Raw genomic sequence first — 22138 nt, 5'->3', positions numbered from 1 at the left:
TAGTTGTATGCAGAGATGAAAGCTCACTTCAACTGCTGTTTAATTGTGTACACTCCAGTGCTAGGCAACACTTCAATGCTTATTGTAAACATTGTATAAGGTTTGTCAGGAACAGCACAATAATGAAGCTTGTGCTTTTTACACTTAACTTTAAGTGACAGGTATCAGAGGGGTAGCCATGTTAGTCTGGATCTGTAAAAAGCAACAAAGAGTCCTGTGGCACCTTATAGACTAAAAGATGTATTGGAGCATAAGCTTTCGCAGGTGAATACCCACTTTGTCAGATGCATGTCTGATGAAGTGGGTATTCACCCACGAAAGCTCATGCTCCAATACATCTGTTAGTCTATAAGGTGCCACAGGACTTTTTGCTGCTTTTTAAGTGACAGTTACCTTTTCCTTAGGATTTTATGTTTATCTTGTGCTAGATCACAGCTAGGGACGTCATAGTGGGTTGGCTGTTTCCTTGTTCAGCATGATAAGCTGCCATTTATAGCCGTAGCCTAATATTCTGTTCATGTGGTGCCATTTTTCTGAACAGAGACATGCTCTGTTGTCTTTGGCTTGCTTGTCTCTTTTGCACTGGAGAAGATATTCATTACAAGCTAACAAATGATGGCTTCAATAAATGAAAAATGAATGCACATATTCTGCAAATGCAGCATGTACATTCTGAGTGCAATCAGAAATACTTCAGTGCTTTCACAATTTATAGTTAGTCTGAAAATATCTCTGCCAAGTTCTAACAGGTATTCTCCCACATAAGCCATATGAAATTGGCACCATTAATCATAATCTATAATCACTATTGACGTTATTTTTCTCAATGTAAAGGAATCTTCTGACTACAAAAATATACATCTGCAGCAAGAAATACAAGAATATGTGCAGTCCCTGAGTGGTGAGTTCTTAGAAACTGCAGATTGGGTGTGTAGACAGAGAATTGTAGGACAAAGAACAATACATTCCTGAACTTTAATTCTATATAAGAAGAAAGTTCACTTATTGTCCAAAGGACCTCACTTACACATTCCAAGTTTCCATTATATAATTGCTTCTGTATTTAGTGCATAAAGGAAAGAAAATCCCAGCAGGGCAGTGAAATGTCTCCAAAGAAATAACTGTTTAGAACTGGTATAAAATGCCAGTCTTCTGAGCTGCAAAAGCCCTTTTCTGTGCTAAATACTGCAAGATGTGCTCTTCATAACTAGCTGTCTTACTGTGTTACAACAAAATAAAATAATGGATTTCTCCATTTCTCCAGCTTGCCCTCAACCCCCCTACATGTACATCTAACAACCAACACAATGTTCAGTCTCACATAACAGATAAACTTTCCTGGCATAATCTGCCACCATAGAGTTACAGGTAAAACAGAGGTTGCACTTAGGGTCTAAGCCTGCAAAACTTTAATCATGTGAGTAGTTTTTACTCACAGAAATAGTTCCAAGCACTGTTCACATGATTAGGTGTTTGGGAGATCATGCACAGAAGAGCTGAATATTGTGAAAATGTATATAACAGCCAAGCTAATCACTTAGGCCCCAGCCCTGCAAGCTATTCCACAAAGGTGCATCCCTGAACAGAATCCCCCTGATTTTAGCAGCACTCAGCATGAACAACCATTATACCTTCAATGACCCAATGAAGCCCAGGAGGTTCTGCATGGTCACAGGGGGTCTGTTCACACTGGACAGATGACAGCACAGGGACTTAACTTGTCAATTTGCCATAGCTTAAAGTAACGTATTTAGATACCAAAGAAATTACAGAAAAAATATCTTTATTTTAGTTTGGAGTTTACTTTGCAGAAAAAAGTTCTTCACATGCTTAGTCTTTGACAGTTACAAAATTATTAATCTGAAATATATGGAGGAGGAGATATAGGAACAACAACTGTATTTTCCTTGCTGTTGATGCCAGTTCCAAATATACGCTTTACCATTTGAGAAAAAAAATCCCAAAACATTTTGTCTCTCTTCAAATAAAGTTACTGGGCCAAATCCTCAGCAATTCTTTGTGCTGATCCAGTGGCAGCAGCTGAGAATTCCCCTTCTGCCTCCCCTCATGGAATAGGAAGAGTTCTGGAATAGGCTGAGGTTGGAAGGAGTCAAGGCAAGAGAAAGAGGGGCTGGTGAACAACGTGTTCTTGCAATCCAGAGCTCCAGTTTATACTAGTAGCAGCCTGCATGAACTGAAGGCAAGTAAAGGGGGCACAGAGATATCTATGGCTCCACTTTCTCCATGTGCACCAACTACTGCTCTGATACACTTCCTAACCCATTGAGAAGATGAATTCATACAATTCTTGTTGATCTTAGTGGCACTGAACGTGGATAGCCAAGTTCAATAACGCCATACTTTTTTCTGTTGTAGATTATTCTTATATGAAAATTTCACTTGATAAGGCTGCAGATGCTTCTGTGCAGATGCCAATGAGGATTTAGGGGCAAATTCTCCTTCCTTGTAGGAACAGTTCTCTCTATGTTTGGAAATGCGTTACTTAACATCACAAATTTAGACCTTCCCTGATCAACAGCAAAATAAAAACTTGTATGCTCGGGAGAGTCCAACTAAAAAACAAATAAGGCTAAACCAGCTATGTGAAAAAAACTTGCTAATTTCTCATCAAACGAATTAATTAGAAGTAGAATAAGCAGGAAATGAATACATATACATTTAAAAACCGCAAATACCGGTACATATCCCCTTCCCCGCTGCTAACCTGTGTTTACAGTTAACTGATTTAAACTTTTGGCTCGTCTTGAAAGAACATAAAAACATTAATTAGTTACATAATGATCTGTTTCTTTGCAAAATAATTATCTGTTTCAACTATTTCTAATGCATAATTTGATTATGAATTCTTAGCTACATATCAGTCATGGGATACATTCCATCCTTATGAAGTAGTAATTGGAGAGAACTTATGTTTCCAAACAGAAGGCCAAATTCTGCCTTTGGATGCAAAACAATTCCATTTGAAGTCAATGGGAGTTGCATTTGTATATCTGAAACAGAATTTGACATATAGCAAAATGCAGTCCTTTCTTCATATTGGGGTCAAATTCTACTCTCTGGAACTCTCATGCAACCTCATTATACTCTGTGGGTTTGCATGGATGTAACAGCAGAATGTGTCTCCTGCTCCAGTAATTACTTTAATTACAGCTCATAAAAGATCATTGTGTATGTGGTATATTATATATTTAACAACTTTAAATTTGTACTTGTATGTAACATGAAGGAACCTATTCCTGGTTTGCTCTCTCATTATAAGGCCTGAGTTTCTTATGATAAAACTATAACTTTTAAAATTGAAATTACAAATAAAAGTAGTTATATAGCTTTTGAATATAACTTACCAAAAAAAAGCACAATACAAGGGCATGAAGAATCTCATTTGTATTCCCAATAAAATTTGGGGGCCAATGATGTGTTTCTTACTCAGGCAAAGTTCCCAGTGACTTGAGTGAATGAATATTTACAGATTGTATAGTTATTTATTTACCTTTCCATTGTATTAGCAGATTTAGCAACACAACAAAAACAAATTGAAAAAAAAAATATTAACTACCAAATAATGTAGTCAATGGAGGTTACAGGAAGGATGAATTTGGCCCATTCTATCTGATTAACTAAAGGGCTTGTCTACTCTTGAGAATTTACCAAAACAGCTATTCCAGAATTATTCCAGAATAGCTATTTCAGTAAATTTCCAAGAGTAGACAAGCCCTAAGGGTTATTAGCAGCAATATACTGCACCTTGCGGTCCTTAGTTACTCTCCAGTGCTGTGACTTAGTTTGCTTCAGTGTCAATAATTCATTTTAGGGCCCAATGCTGCTCCCATTGAAATGAATGAGAGAAGTAGCAGGCACAAAGTTCCTATCTCTGGCCTTTCACCAATGCTTTCTGCTACTGAAGTGGGGCATCAAAACACCAGTAGTATGGCTATCACCTAACGGTGGTGGTGTCAAAGTAAAGGAACTAGATACCAAATTCTAACCACAAAGGATTATTGCTATTGAGGATGGAGGAAGGGAGGGCTGCCTGTCACGATTTTTTTTTAATTCATTGTCATATTTTCAATCAGCAGCATCAACAGTACTGTGAGAGATTTAAAAACAAAACAGAAACTCTGCAATCTGTACTAGAAATAGATACTAGACCTGGGGGAAATTAGCAGGAGAACAGGTGATGTTATCATCAACACTTACCCTCAGGGTTTTTTGACAAGTAAGAGGGAAGGATACTTTACGTTATGTGCCAGGATTCATAAGACACTTGCTGTCAGAGGCTACTGAAGAGATGCACTGAATCACTGCATCCCACATCTATCCTTTTTTCCAAACAGCAGCATCCACTTTTTGGGTCATGATGGTCCCCTGTGGCAGACCACCACCAGAAAAAGGCAAGTTGTGTGTGACCTCTTGGTGACAGCCTCCCCCACGATGGGCTACAATGGGAGCTGAGAGCACTCAACAATTCAAAAAAATCAGGCATTAAAATAATAAAATAGCATTCCTTTATATCCAGTATTTGTCATGAGATGCTAAGATGCTATCCTGTAGTGCACTCAGCAGTCCAAATCTTCAGCTGGACCTACTATTCACTACATAGGAGGGATAACTGAGCCTTTAAGGGATTTTTAAGAGCATGTTGGACAAACACCCATCAGGGATGGTCTAATACTTAGTCCTGCCTTGAGTGCAGGGGACTGGACTAGATGACCTCTCAAGGTCCCTTCCAGTTCTATGATTCTATGTTCTATGTTCATTCAGCTCTTCTATCCACTCACTGGAGGAAGCTGGGATATTGCTTCTATTCCAGATAACAGATCCACCCATCCAACTGATGGCTTTTTTTCCCTTCAAGCCAACTCCTTGTGAATTTCCTTGGCTATCGACACATAACCAGCATAACATGCTCTGGCTGTTGAATTCACATTGATTTAAGAAAGACAGGTAAGTATTTTGGCATGGTACAAATAGGAGAGGTGTGTAACTATAAATAATATAAACTTTGATGTAAGAAAGCACATATCTATGTGCTCACAATCTGAGGACATGAAAATATAAAGCTTAGGTCACTGATATTTTGGCTGATGTGCTGCACATTTTGAATTGCAATACAACATTTAATATACATATTGTTCTAGAAATATACGTGCTGTGATAGATGCTTGTTTTACTGCTCACCTGTCTACTCATTTGTGCCTGATGAGGTATGTTAACAGTCTGACTGGTAGGTGGGTGTGTATTTTGTTTAGTTTTTGCTATATTAATTTTTTCTTTTATTTAGATTTGTACATATGCCCAGGGACATTATGATGGGTGAATTTTTGAAAATCTAAAACTAAATATGTATTTAAAATGGAGGAAGGGGGTGACTTTAAGAGTTTTTAGACGCTTCATTTGTTCAGAATCTTTTTTTATAGCCTCTCCTCTTCCTTCCGTCAGGAAATCCCTGACATTCACCCCATTCTCAGGCACTAGACTCAAATGGAAAAATCCTGGCAATAAACTACAGGAAATGAATAGAAATAGTAACCTTCAATTCCAAGCAAGGAATTACCCAAGTCACACAACTCCGTGGCATGGATAATTTCTCACAGCATGGCTGGAGCAGCTCAGGACTGAAGAAACTGCAATATAAACCCCCACATCCTCCCTCCAAAGCACCTTATCCACTCTGACAATCCTATCAGAACAACCCACACATCAGCAGTCCTGCCCACCAGCTAAACAGCCCAGGCAAAACTAAGCTCTTTTGGAAAAATCACACCTTTCACTCTGACTGAACTTTATTAGAGACTAGAACATAAGCTCCTACAGAACACTGCTTCCAACCTCTCTGTATTGAAACAGGAACTCCCCTTGGCTAGCTGGCAGCTAGAGGGATCTCCAGACAGATGCCATACTCTCTCCTTTATTCTGTACATTTTCTCACTCCTTCCCTTGCCTGCCCTATTCTTCTTATCCCTTGTCTTTTTTTCCCCAGCAATTTTCCTCTTTTATATTTATTTTCTTTTTATTCATTTCCTTTCTCCTGCTTTGTGCTCTCTCCCTTTCTCCCCTCACCTCTTTCCCATCTCAAAAGGCAACATAAGACTGAGGACTGGTCCACTCTTAGCTTTATGGGCCACTTAATGCACCTCCCCCGATGAACTGAATACCAAGGGAGCAGAGAAATGTGAGCTAGCAGGCTGATCCCTGAGCCTCCAGCCCTGTAAATGCAAGCTACTTCTGTGGCTAGATGCAAGAAGCCACTGCCAGAGCAACGAGGGATGGAATGTGGCTTTCAAGAAGCTGCCTATGGTTTTACCTGCCACCAAAGGAGAACACATGTAATGGAGGGCTAATCCTGTCATGCACCTTTCTGGAGCCTGCCCCCATTCCTTTCCTCTTCTTTCTTGCCCATGCTACTCTTATAAATACTGATCACAAGCCTCACATTAAAACCACAAGAGTTGACAAGAGCATCATCTGCAGCTTCTCACTCCCAGACACCCTCCAGCACATACTCCAGCCACAGCTGCCCAGTTTTGCACAGCTTCATGTCCTACCTCTGCCATGTCACAAGAAATGTTACATATGGAGCTGCACAGACACTGGCAGCTACGTGCACTATTTAGCACCCTTGATATCAGCAAGGCCCCATGTGTTCCACTGCAAGTTGCATCTAAATTCTGATTTAAAATCCCTGGATTGGCATAAACAGTAATCTGGTGCAGCCTGGAAATTCTGCAACAACCTCATGTAAATTAAAAATGGAAGTTTTAATAAAATGCATCTGAAATTTATTTTGATACTAAATTCAATTTATTTTGAAAAACTGACAGCTTAGATTCTGGCACAGTATTCTACAGCAGGGGGTGGATTCTGTGGCTAAGGAATTACAAAATAAATGGGATACTGGATACCAGTCTCAGCAGAAAGCCCAAGATTTGAATGAACTTGGAAAATGACCTATTTTTTCAATCCAAGAGGTATTCCCTCTAGATCAGAGATTGAACACATGGGTAAAGCAGAGTAGAAAAAGTTACCATGTGTCTGTCCATGTTACCCATGACGGACTTCACAGATAACAATCCAGCATCTTTTATAAATAATAATTTCAAAAGCATACCATATCAGATCATTCATTTAAATGAGCTGGCCATAATTCAGGATTATAGCACACAAAGAACTCACACTGTGGTCATTAGTTCTTTTGAGCAAACATAGTATTGAGCGTAAAACACTGTGTAAATGTAACATCATCATTGATTATTTAAAGTCAAAATTAGGAAATCCAAAGTTATGGCTCTAGCCCCCGTCAGCTGTCTTGCTGTTGTATGTATAGAATTTTGTACAATTTTACCAAACTTTCCTAACAAATTCACCGTTGGTGAAAGAACAAGAATGGGAAATGTCTGCCTAAAGGGGTGGTTTTTTCTAGTTTATAAGTGCCTGAAAACAAACTCATAATGAAATTGCTGTCTCAAACATAATTTATTTACTGTAACACAATAGTGTTGTGCCAGCAGAAGAAACTCATATTTTAAACAGTTTACCCCAGATACTGGCCCAAAGAGGATGAGGAATGGAGTCTGAAACCATTAGCAAAATGCCATCTGCATATTTGTAGACTGTATACACTAGAAAAGGAAATCCCTTTTATGTCTTTATTCTGCACATGCCATGCCAAGAGTTCACAGTGATGAAACACAGAAGGAGGAAAGGCAATAAACCTTCAGATCCTCTCTTTTTAAAACAATAATACTGATATTAGACCTACCTTGGAGGAGGCACATTAGAGTCTCTGATCCTGTTAACAGAGATGTCCCTCAACAAATGCTCCCATGCAATCAATTTTTTTCTCTAATCTTCTGCATTTATCAAAAGCCTTTTTGTCATTAATCAGTACTGCTACCAAGTGGAAACCAGAAGGTCACAGACATTATTCATGAAATTCACAGTTTATGTCATATGCCCCCTCTTAAATGCTTTTTCTTAGAGACAGAATGTTTTAGCCACTGCTTTTCCAAATGAGTCACTAATACCCTTGTTTTAATTCTGCAGCTGATGATAATTTGAAGTACTAACCTCCACCACCACCACCCTGATTGAAATAAAATATCAATATTACAGTACGCTGAAAATGGAAAATTAGATGTGACATTTTGCTGCAAGGCCTCCAAAACTCCCATTCTCAGTCATTTGATTTATTTCTTTGTAGGTCATTTTTGATGGCTTTAGAGCTGAAATATTGTATCTATTTCTTAAAATCTCACAGCATGTATTAAGACAGCTTGTTTCATTTCCCTCAACACCCTTCAGTCACAAATATTGAAACAATAACTCTACTATGGCTGGAATAGTTTGTACCATTTGATGCTCAGATACCTAAACAAAGAACTTAAAATGTTTAATAGCATGCAGTGGGCTAAATACTGCTCTCAGTTACATACACACAACTTCACTCAATAGATGCTAGCAACCTAAGAGCTATATTCTGCCCTCTTTCAGGGTCGGCTTATGCCTCCTCACTCCTATGGATGTGGGAAGACATAAACCCAGCCAGATAAACCCCATGGTTCTGTGAGACAGGAGACTCTCACCAGAGAGGCAGCAGTGTGGAACAGGCCAGGAGTATAGAGGGAAAGTGGCCAGTGGGGCCATAACTGTGAGAATCCAAAACACCTCACATGCAACTCAACAAAATATTTTACACTGAGGGAAAGAAGGAGCTAAGGATGCTATTACAGCTATTACAGGTTGTTATAGAGATTGTGCTGGTGCTGCACAGCCTGAGGTACAGGGGAATTCTGTTCTCAGCTGCCATGGAAATTCCAACAGCAAAGGCCATTTACTCTGGCTTGGCACAGATTCCACACCATTGTGATCATCTAGTCTGACCTGCCTTATAACACAGGCCATAGAGCTCCCCCAAAATAATTCCTAGAGCATAGCTTTTAGAAAAACATCCAATCTCGACTTAAAAACTGAAAGTGATGGAGACTCCACCAAGACACTGGGTAAATTGTTCTAATGGTTAATTATGCTCACTTTTTAAAATATACACCTTATTTCCAGTCCAAATGTGTCTAGCTTAAATTTCCAGTCATTGGATCATGTTATACCTTTGTCTGCTAGACTGAAGAGTCCATTATCAAATATCTGTTCCCCATGTAGGTACTTACAGACTGTAATCACCACCCCTTTCTCTTTGTTAAGCTAAACAAATTGAGCTCCTTAAATCTAACACTTTAAGACATCTTTTCTGATATTTTAATCATTCTTGTCTAGGCTCTTCTCTGAACACTCTCCAATTTATCAATATCCTTCTGGAATTGTGGACACACAATATTCTAGCAGTGGTCACACCAGAGCCAAATACAGAAATAAAATAACCACTTTACTCCTACTCAAGATTTCCCTGTTTAGGCATCCAAGATTCGCATTAGCCCTTTTAGCCACAGCGTCGCACTGGGAACTCATATTCAGTTGATTATTCACCGCAACCTCCAAATCTTTTTCAGAGGATCAGGATTTTGCCTTCAGTTCACTCAAGTCCCATTAACATCAATAGGGTTTGATGAAAAAGGGCAAAATATGGCTGTAAGTTCCTACCATAGGTATAAAGCTTTTGATATGTTTGTAAGTGATTCTGTATTTCTCCCTTTCTTTCTGTCATAGGCCTTGAAGTTGCACTGATTTAACTTAAACCAGTTTTTAAACCAAATTTCTTTATACCAATGCAAAATCCTGTATGGACACTTTAAGAGCGGTTTATTTCAATTTAGCTTAAACCTGTTCCTAATCAGCATAAAGTGATATTAGCCAAGTGTATATCAGTTTAAGAGTGTCCACACAGCTTGTTGACCACTTTAATTAACTCCATTAATTAAAGTCAACCACACTTTTAGTTAAACTGCTGCAACTTTGCATGTAGATAAACATGTAGCCTTTTGCATGTAGTCTAACAGACAGACTATGCTGTAGCAGAATGTAGGGTGGTGGATGAATTTGAATAGATTTTTATTTTTGTCATATGCTCAGGCCTGGCCAAAAATTATTTTCAAAAGACTACTATGCATGCAATATAATATAATAATTTCACTAAAAATAGATTAAAGGGCCCTGTTAAAACTGAACAGTAACCTTTGGTAACTAATCATGTCACGCCACTATTAATATGGGTATCATGGCCAGACAAGTCCATAGGAAGAAATATAGAAGAGAGTATTTCACCAGTTTATATCCAACTAACCTAAAATTATATTTCTTTCTGTTACCTGCTTGTGATTTTGTTTAGCCTCTATTAAAACAGAAGCCACAGTGTTCTCGCTGCCATATTGATTTCAATCTCCTCTGAACACAGGCCTGTCACTGCATCTCAGTCAGGCAGATTTCTGTTGTATCGAAACTTAATTGAGCTGGGATTGTCTACCACAAAGCTTCTCAGATCAGGGGACACCTCCAACTGATGACTATTCCTATCCTGGCCCTAGACACTAGCCCCTAACCCCACTTCCTAAAGCAACCCCAAACTCCACTTCCCCATCAGAGAAAACATGACTTAAAGTTGGTGTCATTTTCACAATCTTGCAAAAAGTACAAAGGCCTCGATATTGATTCTCTCCAGGGGACCCATGTTACCCTCAGCCCATTCCTACGCTGCTCACCAGGTTTCCTGGGCCTCTAACAGTTGTTTATAATGATTTTCATCTTCAGGATTAAGAAGGCCATCTTACTTCATGGTTGTGTCTGTTCTCCATGTTCAGGAAACATGCTTCTGTACGGTCTATTTGACCATATAGATAATTAATTTTCTCTATTTTCATTTCAAACCTTCAGTAGAGAAAAGGGTACCATGAAACCTAACTAGACTGGCACATCCATTTCATATATTTCTCATATGGAAGCATCCTTCACTGGATGGGGAGAAAGAGGCTGGCTCCAACTCCTCAATAACCAGGGAAATAGAGGCCAACCCCTTAAACAAACAGTCATGTTTGTTCTTTCATTTTTTATCACATACAGGGCACTTTAATTATACTCAATAAATTCATCATCAAAAGATGTTTATGAGATTATTCTGAAAACACTGAACTGGGGACACACATCTTTCAGTAGAAAATGGTACTGTACAGACATCAATCTTAAATCATAGCCTATTGAACCATGGAGCTCATTCTCTCATGTTCCCATGACTGAACTTATAAGAATACCGGGTCTTACACTGACAGTGCCTTACCAGGTATAAAATCCTCTATCCCCCAATGACTTTCAGAGAATAATCCCTTCTACTCCAATTCCAGGTAGAATGTACCCTAATCTTGTAAAGTTAGATTGTGTAGCCATGGATTGTATAACATGATTCAATATAATTCCACGGTACTTACCTGGCTAAAATAATACATGATAGCATGCAACACACAGGGCCAAATTGTGCATTCTCTGCTTACACACACAGTCACACTGAAGTCAAAGGTAAGTGCCTAGCAGTGTGAATAAAGATTCTACAGTCAGGCTCTGTATATAAATATTGCTTAAAAATCATTTTTTCCCCCAATTCTTGTGCTTTAAAACATTTTCAAAGCAATTTTAGCAGAGGGGGTATTGCTCCTCTTACTGAACTTAGTGACATGTACTGTAGTTGCTATCATGTCAGACTTATGAAAGAATAAAAACCCACTGGCCCAGGAAAAGGAGTTTTTAATTGAAGAAGAGGGGCAGCAAAGATGGTGGTCTCCTACCATAAGCAAAGTCAGTGGCTTCACCACAGAATCTGGATTTGTGGATATCTAAAAGACCAGACACTATTCACAAATGACTGGGTAATTTAAAAGAATCAATGGAACTGTCAAGATTACAGTTGAGAGATTTTCTGAACGTTTTCCTGGAATAGAGCAGAGAACTACCATTCTAAAATCTATAGTTTCACTCCACACATTATTGGTCTAATAAGAGATTGTTTCCTATACATTGGTGAAATGAAACAGAAATCCTAGATTAGGTTTTAAAAAATTACCAGTGTTCCAAGGGGAATTTATTCTCCAATCTTCCTATTTTGGAGGGAAAATGGTTAATTCTGTTGTTACAACTGCCTGAATTGGAGACCTCTGCTCCACTGATTTCACCCAGGAGACTCTCAAAGTTAGGTGGAGGCAGACAGAGCCCTAAATTATAACCATACCATATGTTGTGCTGATAGAATGAGGATTCCTGTTGATCATATGTTATTCTGTAATATGATTTGCAAACCTGCTACAACAATTAGTAAATTATTCCAAAATTCTACCATAGATATACCCCTGGTTATTAAAAGGAAAGACACACTTTGTTTCTACTAAGAGGGTATTCAGGAAAATGTGCATCAAATCATAGCTTTCTATCCCATCCACATTTGTGGAGGTAGACAATCTTTATCTTCATGACTGTAAGCAGCAAAGAATGTTGTTTCAGCTAAAAACCAGAAGAGAGAGGAGCAGATATGGATTTGACACTATTTGATTAGTTAGATATGGAGTCTAAGACTGCCACTAATCCATTTTTTACAGTTCTTATGGAAAAATGATTTAACATAATACTATTATAAAGTCAAGTCAATATTGTAGTAATTTTTATGCTCTCTGCCATGGCAAGCTTGAAAGCTATGAAAAATCTGTTTATTATGGCAATATGAACCCTTCCAAAATTTTTATTTCCTTTTCTCTCTTTATTTAAGTATGCTTAAGTTCTCAGTAGTTTTGAGAAACAACTTAAGGGCCTGATCCTGAGATGTGCTGACCACCTGCTGGATCAGCACCAAAAATATAAATTACATTTGAAAGGTTATTGACCTCTCCTATTGGAGAAGGCAAAGAGCAGGGCATGAAATTCCACTTTGGGTAAGTAGGGATCTTTCCTGAGTGAGAGCCATCAACTTCTGCTGAATTTAAGCTTTCATTAAAAATAAATAAAATAAATAAATAAATAAATAAATAATGATAATAATTTTAAAAAAAAGAGCTTCTAGGCCTTGTGGGTGTTATGACAACCAATGCAGTGCTGTCTTCCTGAATCTGCAGAGACAAGTCTGGCTGCCGTCACTGCTAGAGAAGTTAGGATGTCTCAGCTCCTGCTGCAATTAGGGTGGCTGACAGGGTCACCCACCATTAGGAGTAGGATACCCTGGGTGAGCTGCCACACCCATACTTAGATGGTGCCACCTCTGAAACAGGAGAACCAGCAGGGACCCACCTATGCAAGTATTGTACAGCAAGGGAGATTTAGGTTAGACATGAGGAAAAACTTCCTAACTGTGAGGGTAGTTAAGCAGTGGAACCAATTACCTAGGGAGGTTGTGGGATCTCAGTCACTGGAGGTTTTTAAGAACAGGTTAGACAAACACCTGTCAGGGATGGTCTAGGTCAGCTTGCCCACCACTGCTTCACACAGCTCCATTGTCTGGGAACAGCAAACTGCAGCCACTGGGAGCTGCGGGCGGCCGTGCCTGAGGAGGGTCAATGTAAACAAACTGTCTCACGGCCTGCCAGCAGATTTCCCTGACTGGCCACAGATTGCCCATCACTGGTCTAAATAATACTTAGTCCTTCCTCAGTGCAGAGGACTGGACTAGATGACCTATTGCAGTCCATCCCAATCCTACATTTCTATGATTCTGTGTGTGATGAGCCCCATTCACCCTACCAGCAGGCTCTGTACATGTGGGGCTCCTACAACCTCAGCAAAGGAATCTGCAGACTTGTGTGGAGGGAGAGGACACAGACTGATTTATTATGTAAAAGGGGCTGCTAAGAATTCATTTATTTTGTGAAGGTTTGGTGGTAGAGAGTAGCTAAGGATTAAATGATTTAGTGGAGGGGCATCCTTAATTGATTTACTTGATGTAAATGTGGTGGGGCTGGCATTAATTAGTGGCACAGAATTCAGCCAGCAGGAGATTAAGGTCTTTGGAACCAACCAGCAACGACTACACAACCACTGTGAGATGGGGCAGAAGGGGCATGACTGGAGACAGAAGCCTGGCCCAGAAGGGGTTGCGGTTAGGGGCAGAAGAGTCTTTGAGCTTGGTGAATAGGCTGAGCCTTGGGGAGAAGGCATTGGGTAAATTTTTCAAAGCTTTGCAAAAGAGTATCTTTGCTTCTCATTGCTGCTTAATGGTGCATCCTTCCCATAAGACTGGTAGCACCAAATCGTGGTCCCATTTAAGTATATTGCAAAGCTGATTCACAGAGAGGGACCAGGGTTTGGTCTGTAGTTGTTAAATTAGTCCTATCACAGTGTCAAATCCATCTTATGCCTGGGATGACTCAGGCCTTCATTTTCATACATACTGGAAAGAAGTCGCTCACTTTATCGTTACACTTCTGCACTAGCCTCACAGCTTTATTCCAACTCCTTGTTAATAGTCAGCTACCAAAACAAGCCATAAAGCTAAATGTTTTGTCCTCTCTAAATGTTTTGTCCTCTCTAAATGTTTTGGTTTGAAAAACCAAACACAAATATATCCTTACACTTTCTTTAACAAACTGATATATGGGGGGGGGGAGAGAAAAGGGGGCTGTGTGTGTGTGCAATAACTTGGTCATTTTTCAAGTGGAGGGAAGCCTGAACCTGCAGACATAGGCCTGGGAAGTCAGGAAAAAGAGTGCCACCTCTGCAGAATCTTTCTTCTGCCCCCTGCATAAGTCTCTGTGAGGACTTCACAGAGTTGGAGGAGGTAGGTAAGCTGTCATGGCTCTGCTGGACAGGGGCGGCTCTAGCCATTTTGCTGCCCCAAGCACGGTGGCACGCAGCGGGGGGCGCTCTGCTGGTCGCTAGTCCCGCGGCTCTGGTGGACCTCCCGCAGGCGTGCCTGCGGATGCTCCACCGAAGCCGCGGGACCAGCGGACCCTCCGCAGGGCACGCCTGTGGGAGGTCCACCGGAGCCGTCTGCCGCCCTCCCGGCGACCAGCAGAGCGCCCCCCGCGGCATGCCGCCCCAAGCACGCGCTTGGCGTGCTGGGGCCTGGAACCGCCCCTGCTGCTGGATTCTTCCCCCTCCAAACACAGATGGAGTCTGTAGTAACTTAGACTTCTTCTCTTCCATAATTTGGAACCTCCTTGAAGGGATTCTTTGGGTAGCTACATTTGTGGGCGATGACAAAAGCACAGCCCTTGCCAGAGCATGCTGTCCAAAAGCCAATGCAGCCAACAGGACCAGGCAGAGTGCAGAAGCAATGTGCCTGCCTGAGATGTCCCTGGCTTCCAGTGGATTCTGAGTTTAAGAGAAATCCAGAGGTTAAAGAAAGGAACGTCCAAGCTTCTCCCATTGAGAAATGGTGGGAGGAAGTTTTATCTTCGGTGGAAGAATAGCATGAAATTTCACAAGTTAAAACTTCTGGTATTTCTACTCCTCTGTGTTGATTATTCCTGTGTAGAGTATTAAAAATGAAAATAAGTTTTAAAATGCTGATACACACAGTGTGATAGAGGACTATTAAATCTTACAAACTACTCTGGCTACAGACAGTTCTATATATTATTGTAACATTTAACTTGCCAGAACAAATTTAGCATGTAGAGATACTACACAGAATCATAATACATGTAGAATAAGTCTGACTAATTACTTAGAATTAGGAATAATTTATTGTAGTGAAATGTGGCGAATATATTAATGGGCACAAAACAAAAGTTAAAATTATCAGAACTTAAACTTTTTAGAGAATAATGGGATTCGGTTTTGATTAAACCTGGACTATGGTCACATATCATCACAATTTTGAAAAACCTCTTAATTTATCTTTAAATGTCTCCATTGCATAGCTCAGGAATAAGATTGCAAACCATTACAAACTTTTTAGCAGTTCTTATGGCAAAGCTGAAAGTGGGCCAGTACAGCATACTGGTAAGAAGTGGCCACCAACTGGGGTGGAGGGTGTGGGGGGGGGGGAGAGGAAAAAAGGGGCAGCTGCCCCAGAGCCCAGTGATTTAAAAGGGTCTGGGCCTCCCAGACACTGCTGGAGCCTCAGGCCCTTTAAATCACTGCCGGAGCCCCAGGTAGTGTGGAAGGGCTGGCTGGGGGAAGCTGACCCCCAACCCCGCCAGGCCCCCGTACTGGTAAGTCTTTTATCTTACTTTCACCCATGTCGTATGGTACATTTAAAAGGAAGACCGATTTATGTGGAGTATAGAGCTCTCTGAATAAAGTAGCAAAGATGTTTGTACTAGCAAGATACCATACTGCATTAGACACTTCTACAGCAATATGTTGCTTAGTTTGACTCACAAAGTTGAGGACTGTCCTTTGTCACTTCATAAGGCAATTTCGTATCTGCTTTAACAGCGATGTAAACATTCATTTCAATAAATTCTCTGTTCGCTCTTTCATCACCATTGAGGCTTGTATAAAATTTAAATTTCCCCTTTTAAGTTTGGCTATCAGCCTGTAAAATACATTATTTTACCTAATGAAATGTATCTGCTTTCTGCATCAATTTACAATCTTTGCTACTACCTCTACAGTTAGAGTAATACTTCATAGGGATAAAACCTGCACCATCAAGTTCTATAAATATTAGTTCCTTTCATAGTTGCTACAACGTTAATTTTGCTGATATTAAATTACCCAGCTGAAGCATGCTACAAAATATTACAACAAAACTTAATTCTGAGATACAAGCTTTCATTTCTGAAAGGTTGTATCTTATTACTGTACCGTTTAGGAAATATGATTCTATAATCATATAAATAGTATTCATTAATTACTGTAAAGTGTTTGGCAACTAAACAGACCACCACAAAATCATTGTCTAAATTAAAAATAAAGATTTTATTAATCTTTAAAGAAATATTGTCAAACAGCACAAAGAAATGAATATCTTCATACACAGACAATACATTTTGTATAAACAAATCAGGACTATAAAATGGAAACCAGTCATTAGAACTGGAACGTAATATGGCAAAGTATAAGGAAAGCTGTCTATCTGCTTATGATATTTAGTTGATAGACAATTCTTTGAGATTTTCCTGAATCCTACTTCATATTCAACAAAGGGAAAACAAAGCATGAATATATTTTTTAAAACTATGTACTGTAGATATATTTATTGTAAAACCACTATTCATGAAAATTCTCACTTGAGTAAGGTAAGCAGGATTTGGCCCATGGCTGTCATATGAATTGACATAATAAAATTGATTGTCTCTGTACAGCACCTATCACAATAGTGCTTTGATCCTGACTGAAGCCTCTGGGCACTACCACAATACAGACACTTGCTGAATTTTTTTTATTTGAAAGTTCAGAAACTTTCTCTTAGAAACCTAAGAGTTAAATAATAAAGTTTATTAAAAAATTAACTGAAATGTGAAAAACAAATAGTTTCATTTATTGCAACACATGCAGGGATATATAGAAACTTCATAAAGTTGATACTCTCTACAATGATACGTCAAAAATTGTATCTCTGAGGTACCACACATACTGTGATACAGAAATTGTCAAAACAAACACACATTTATTACACAGTACAAAAGACTAAGTAGACGTGTCAAATCATATAACTCATTGGATTGTATGTATACTGCTGCTCCTCAGAGGACTCCAAATGTTGTTCAATTTCTAATTTGAACAATTTCAAACTTTTTAATAGCCACAAATATTTATTTTACATGCTAAAGCCAGGACTCTCTCTTTCATTGTTTATTCTATGCATTTTTTGGAGTCCATGGGCTCAATAATCTATTTTACTGTGTTCAGCATCTAGATCTGGCAGGGTCATTGAATCACAGCAAACTATTTCCCTTCTCCCTATTTCAGCAGTATATTCCGCTGAAATAATTTGAATATTTCATTAATAGGGCCATGGAGATGTTAATAAAAATATAAAGACTGAATCATTTTAATTGCATAATGTATTTTTGAGGCAAAGTCCTTTACAATATGAAAATTTGACCTTACAGGTCCACTAAAAATTTTTGCAATTTCTAATTAATACTTCTGTGGAAAGATTCATCTTCAGAACAGTCCCAGCCATCTCCTACTATAAATTTGCAGCTCATCTGTTAATCGGTGTCAATTCCATTATTATTCAGAACTGGACAAAATGTGAAGCAAAAAAGCTCTGGTTTAGGAGAGTATATTCCTTTAACCAGAGTAATATCTCACCCTCATGCTACATCTTTAGCAAATGCTGTTCAGCACAGTTGCAATTGTTGTTTAACGAAGACCACAGACATTTTACTTCAATTACTAGAAAATGTAAACATATTAGGTGACAGTCTGTTTCTGATCTAAACAATAGTGCAATTGGATTTTGTGACAAAGTAATTTTTCTACACTTTCAGACCAGATTTATGAAGAGTAACTGGCTTACATCAGCTGAATTATGCATACTTTTATGCATACTGAGACATACAGTTATCCGCCTTTTTATTTATTGTAAGGAAGTATAATTTTCTTTTTTTTTTTAACCCAGGACATCTCAGACACAGGAAATGTGGATTTAATCACCAAATCTGTGATTTCATGTATGTAGGTCAAATGGATGTGGGTTCCACTCAGCTGAAAAAAAGATGAGGAGTAATGTGATTTCAGTCTGAGTAATTTTATAGCAAAGACTGCAATATATGTTTTGAAGATGTCATTGACTGCAACACAAATCAATATTAAAAACTTTATACAGGAAGCACATTTTTAGAAGATGGTCCTTAAAGCTATTTCATAGGCTCACAGATTTCTAGAATCATAAATGACAATAACTTGTACTTGTAATTAGGATATCTTCTTCAGTTTCCCTCTTCAATTATTTACAGGCCAAAACCAAAAAAAACAAAGTGGCATTGCATTATCTATATTAAATGTTATGTACTTTGTTTCTAACTTACTAATAGCACATAAAAATCACTAAGGTGAATGTTCCAGTATAAAAGTGTTTTTTTCACCTGAGTGTATTTATTTATTATTCATCCAGCTCAGTGTTGAATGATACAGCAGGCTGCTCTTTAGGCATGCTATGCTGCATTATTTTTAAAAGATACATTAAGCATACATGGCATCTAAAAAGTAGTTCATTGATTATTCCACAGTATTTCTTTAAACTACTGTACTATTTACACAAAGTAGTCTTCACTTTCATATCTTTGAAAATGTGGATTACACATTTAGGAGTAATTCAACATAATTTAAATGTCTTTCACCATAATATTCCTATCAGTTTTGGTCTACAATTAAATGCATTTCAATGCCTTATCATTGTTGACTTTTAAACTGTCTCATGATTGTCAAACTTTATTTTTCAGCCAAATACTCTAATTCATATTTTACTTTAAAACAGGGGGTATAATAAACAAGACATTTCATCAAGTTCACAATTTAAGAGGAGATTGTTCTGCAAGTGCCACAAAGCCAGATATATTTTCACTAGCAAGCAAAGCCTGATTATAACCTGCACAAGAAAGTTCACACACTGTACCCACACATGACCTGTTGTGATTTGTGAGGAGTGACATTGGTGGTTGAAGAGGCTTATGCTAAATGTTTCAGACAGCTGATGCAACCACCTCTGCATTTACCAATTTGCAGCATGATGCTTCTAGAGCAGTGGGACTGTCGGCCCTTACAGGCTCCAAAGAAGGGCCGCGAGAGACTTCAAATCCACCCAAATTAACAAAAACCAACTAAACAACCGTCTATCTGCAATCGGCAGCTAACTGGGCACAACATTAAAGGCAGAAGTTTGATTTTGACGCTTTCTTTAAATTCAGGAGTTCAGCAATTGTGAAAAAAAAATTGTGAAGGTGTAACCAACAGACAACGAGAACCAATGTGTGGGTGAAACCAGCCTAGCGAGTATTTTACATTTAAACACACTTTTTTAACAAATGGAAATAAGCATCGCCAGCTGAGATCCAGGAGCTGAGCTGAAAGCACCCTCCCCCCCAGTTGAAAGTTACAAAGCAGCTACAATGGAGAGCAGCAGGCTGGGCGGTTGGCGTTAAACTTCGGCTCAGCTTTTTGCTTAAAATGAAGGTGTAACAGCGGACGGAGGCGACACTAAATCCTAGGAGCGGCCCAGTAAAGCCCCACAAGGGCACAGAAATGCCCTTCGCAGCCCTGATCTCTATTTAACCGGGGGGAAGGAGGGGTATTGAGGACACGGCTCAGAAGGAGGAGACGCGCCACTGATCCCTGGGAGGAGGATGGGGCGGGGGAAACACCAGGAGAGGGAGGGATGGACGAGACGGGCAGGGAGCGGCGGAGAGGGACAGCACAGTGTGGGTGGGGAGAGGAGGGAACAGCCGCTGTGCAGCCTGCAGCGAGCCCAGCGCCCGCCCCGCTCCCCCTCACCCCGGCTGGAGGGACAGGGGCAGCGGCGGCAGAGGCAGGAAGGGGCTGCCGGCTCTTTCCTGTCTGAGTCTGCGTGTGTCACCCGATCCCGTCCCCCGCCGCAGCCCCCTCCCGGCCCCGGGCTAGAGTTAGCCCCATTCAGCCAGTCCCCCCCCGGTCCGGCCCGGCCCGGCCCGGCCGCCCCGCGGTACCGTACCTTCGCCTGCAGATACTGGGGGTAGTAGTAGGTGGTGTACTGGGGGTACATCTGCTGTTTCCACACTTTGCCCATGAAGCTGGAAATGTCGCCTGCAGTGCAGGGGCGGGGGGCACTTTAGGGGGCTCCAAATGCCTCTCTCCTGCCTCTTCCTTTCCGGCTGCTGCTGCTGCTTCTCCTCCTGAGCGGAGCCCGAGCCTTCCTCCTCCTCCTCCCAGCAGCAGCAGCAGGGAGAGACCGCAGCGCCCCCCCAGCACAGGCTCGCTCGCTCGCTCTCTCCTCCCCCCACAAGTTTCCTCAAGTCCCTGCCCAGCCACAGCCCGGTTCCGCCGGCCCCGCGCACTGGAAGCGAGCAATACAAGTGTGAACTGCAGCCGCGGCAGCGCTCGGTGCCAGGCAGCTGGGGGAGGGGGCCAGGGAAGGGAAGGGGGGCCAGGGGCGGTGCTTAGGCCCAGCTGGGCTCGAGGTGTGGGCTGGAGTTTAACCACTCAGGACTTGTTGGCATTAGGGAGCCGCAGAAGCTGGGCAAGGATGCTCGCTCCCAGGCGCAGGCTGCAGCATCGTTGCAGCCGACGCGACAAGTGATCTAGGATCAGGGCAAGAGCGGTTCTAACCCTGGAAAACTCATTCGGCGTTAACGCTCCCGGGTAGGAAGGACTCCATATTCCTACTCTGCCGAAGCGGGACTGCAACACACACACACTGGGCATGACCTTGCTGGCTGGATTCTGCTTTATCATCTCCTTTGAGCCTTGTGATAGCTGGCACGAATGCAGTGATGCAGGGCACAAGCCTCACTGCAGAAGTGGATCTAGTTCAGAAAAAAAAAAACTAGCAGAGCGTTAAAATTTACCTGCAGGGGGGACATGTTCCCGGCGAGAAATTTCTCAGGACCCCAGTATATCACTTACCAGATTTGCCTAAAGTGTAGATTAACTGGTGTGCCTCATCCTCAAGTGTAATCAAATGGGGGGGGGGGGAGAATGACATCCAGTCTAACAAATGGTGGCTACAGTTCTGTATATTTTCCTTTGGAATATAAGCATGGTTGGTTGGTTGTTTTCTTTAAAAAAGAATTTCACAAGTTTAGTTTGGAGAAAGAAAGGAAAGGAAAACAGGTTACAATGTAATAAAAAACATTTTCTTCAGATTGTTTTTGCTCCTGATCAGCATATATCCTCCTCCTACCCAATGCTGCATTTTCCAACATGCACTTAATGAATTCTCAGAGAGTCTAAACAGATGTCACTTCTTGTCAGGCTGTGAAAATTATGGTTTGTGTCCCAGGAGCACTGGTTTATTAATTAAATATATATATGCAAGCTCCATGAAAGCTGCTGTGCTTATTAGGGTTAACCTAGCTAAAAATGTGGAGGAAAGGGAAAGATGTGAATACTACTAAGCTTTTATACCACAAGTATCCCTGCATAAAGTGTAAAGGCAGCTTTTGAGCAGTCCTGCATCCTGCAACCATCAAATCTGGTTACTAGCCCCAGGTGTGGATAGGTGACTGCAGATATTCACCAAATCCTAGAGAAGAGATTTAGGTTTCTGCTCTGAGGTAATAATGCTGCAAATTAGCTAATCTGTCACTAAAAGACAGGTCTATTTGCA

General features: G+C 40.5%; 1 protein-coding gene across 4 annotated transcripts in view; it reads right to left on the bottom strand.

Moving 5' to 3' along the window:
• RBMS1 (RNA binding motif single stranded interacting protein 1) overlaps positions 1-22138 on the bottom strand; it is a 241679-nt gene that overhangs the window by 157895 nt on the left and 61646 nt on the right. For all 4 annotated transcript variants that reach the window (XM_039494102.1, XM_039494105.1, XM_039494104.1 and 1 more), the window contains 2 exons: positions 21436-21587; positions 20525-21335 (listed from right to left, as the gene is read on the bottom strand). In XM_039494102.1, coding sequence (XP_039350036.1) covers positions 20525-20599 — 75 coding nt within the window. In that variant the 5' untranslated portion in view covers positions 20600-21335; positions 21436-21587. The remainder of the gene's footprint in view (positions 1-20524; positions 21336-21435; positions 21588-22138) is intronic.

Source organism: Mauremys reevesii, linkage group 11 (genome assembly GCF_016161935.1).
Source record: "Mauremys reevesii isolate NIE-2019 linkage group 11, ASM1616193v1, whole genome shotgun sequence".
Taxonomy (NCBI): Eukaryota; Metazoa; Chordata; order Testudines; family Geoemydidae; genus Mauremys; species Mauremys reevesii.
This window is presented reverse-complemented; position numbering and strand designations above follow the sequence as displayed.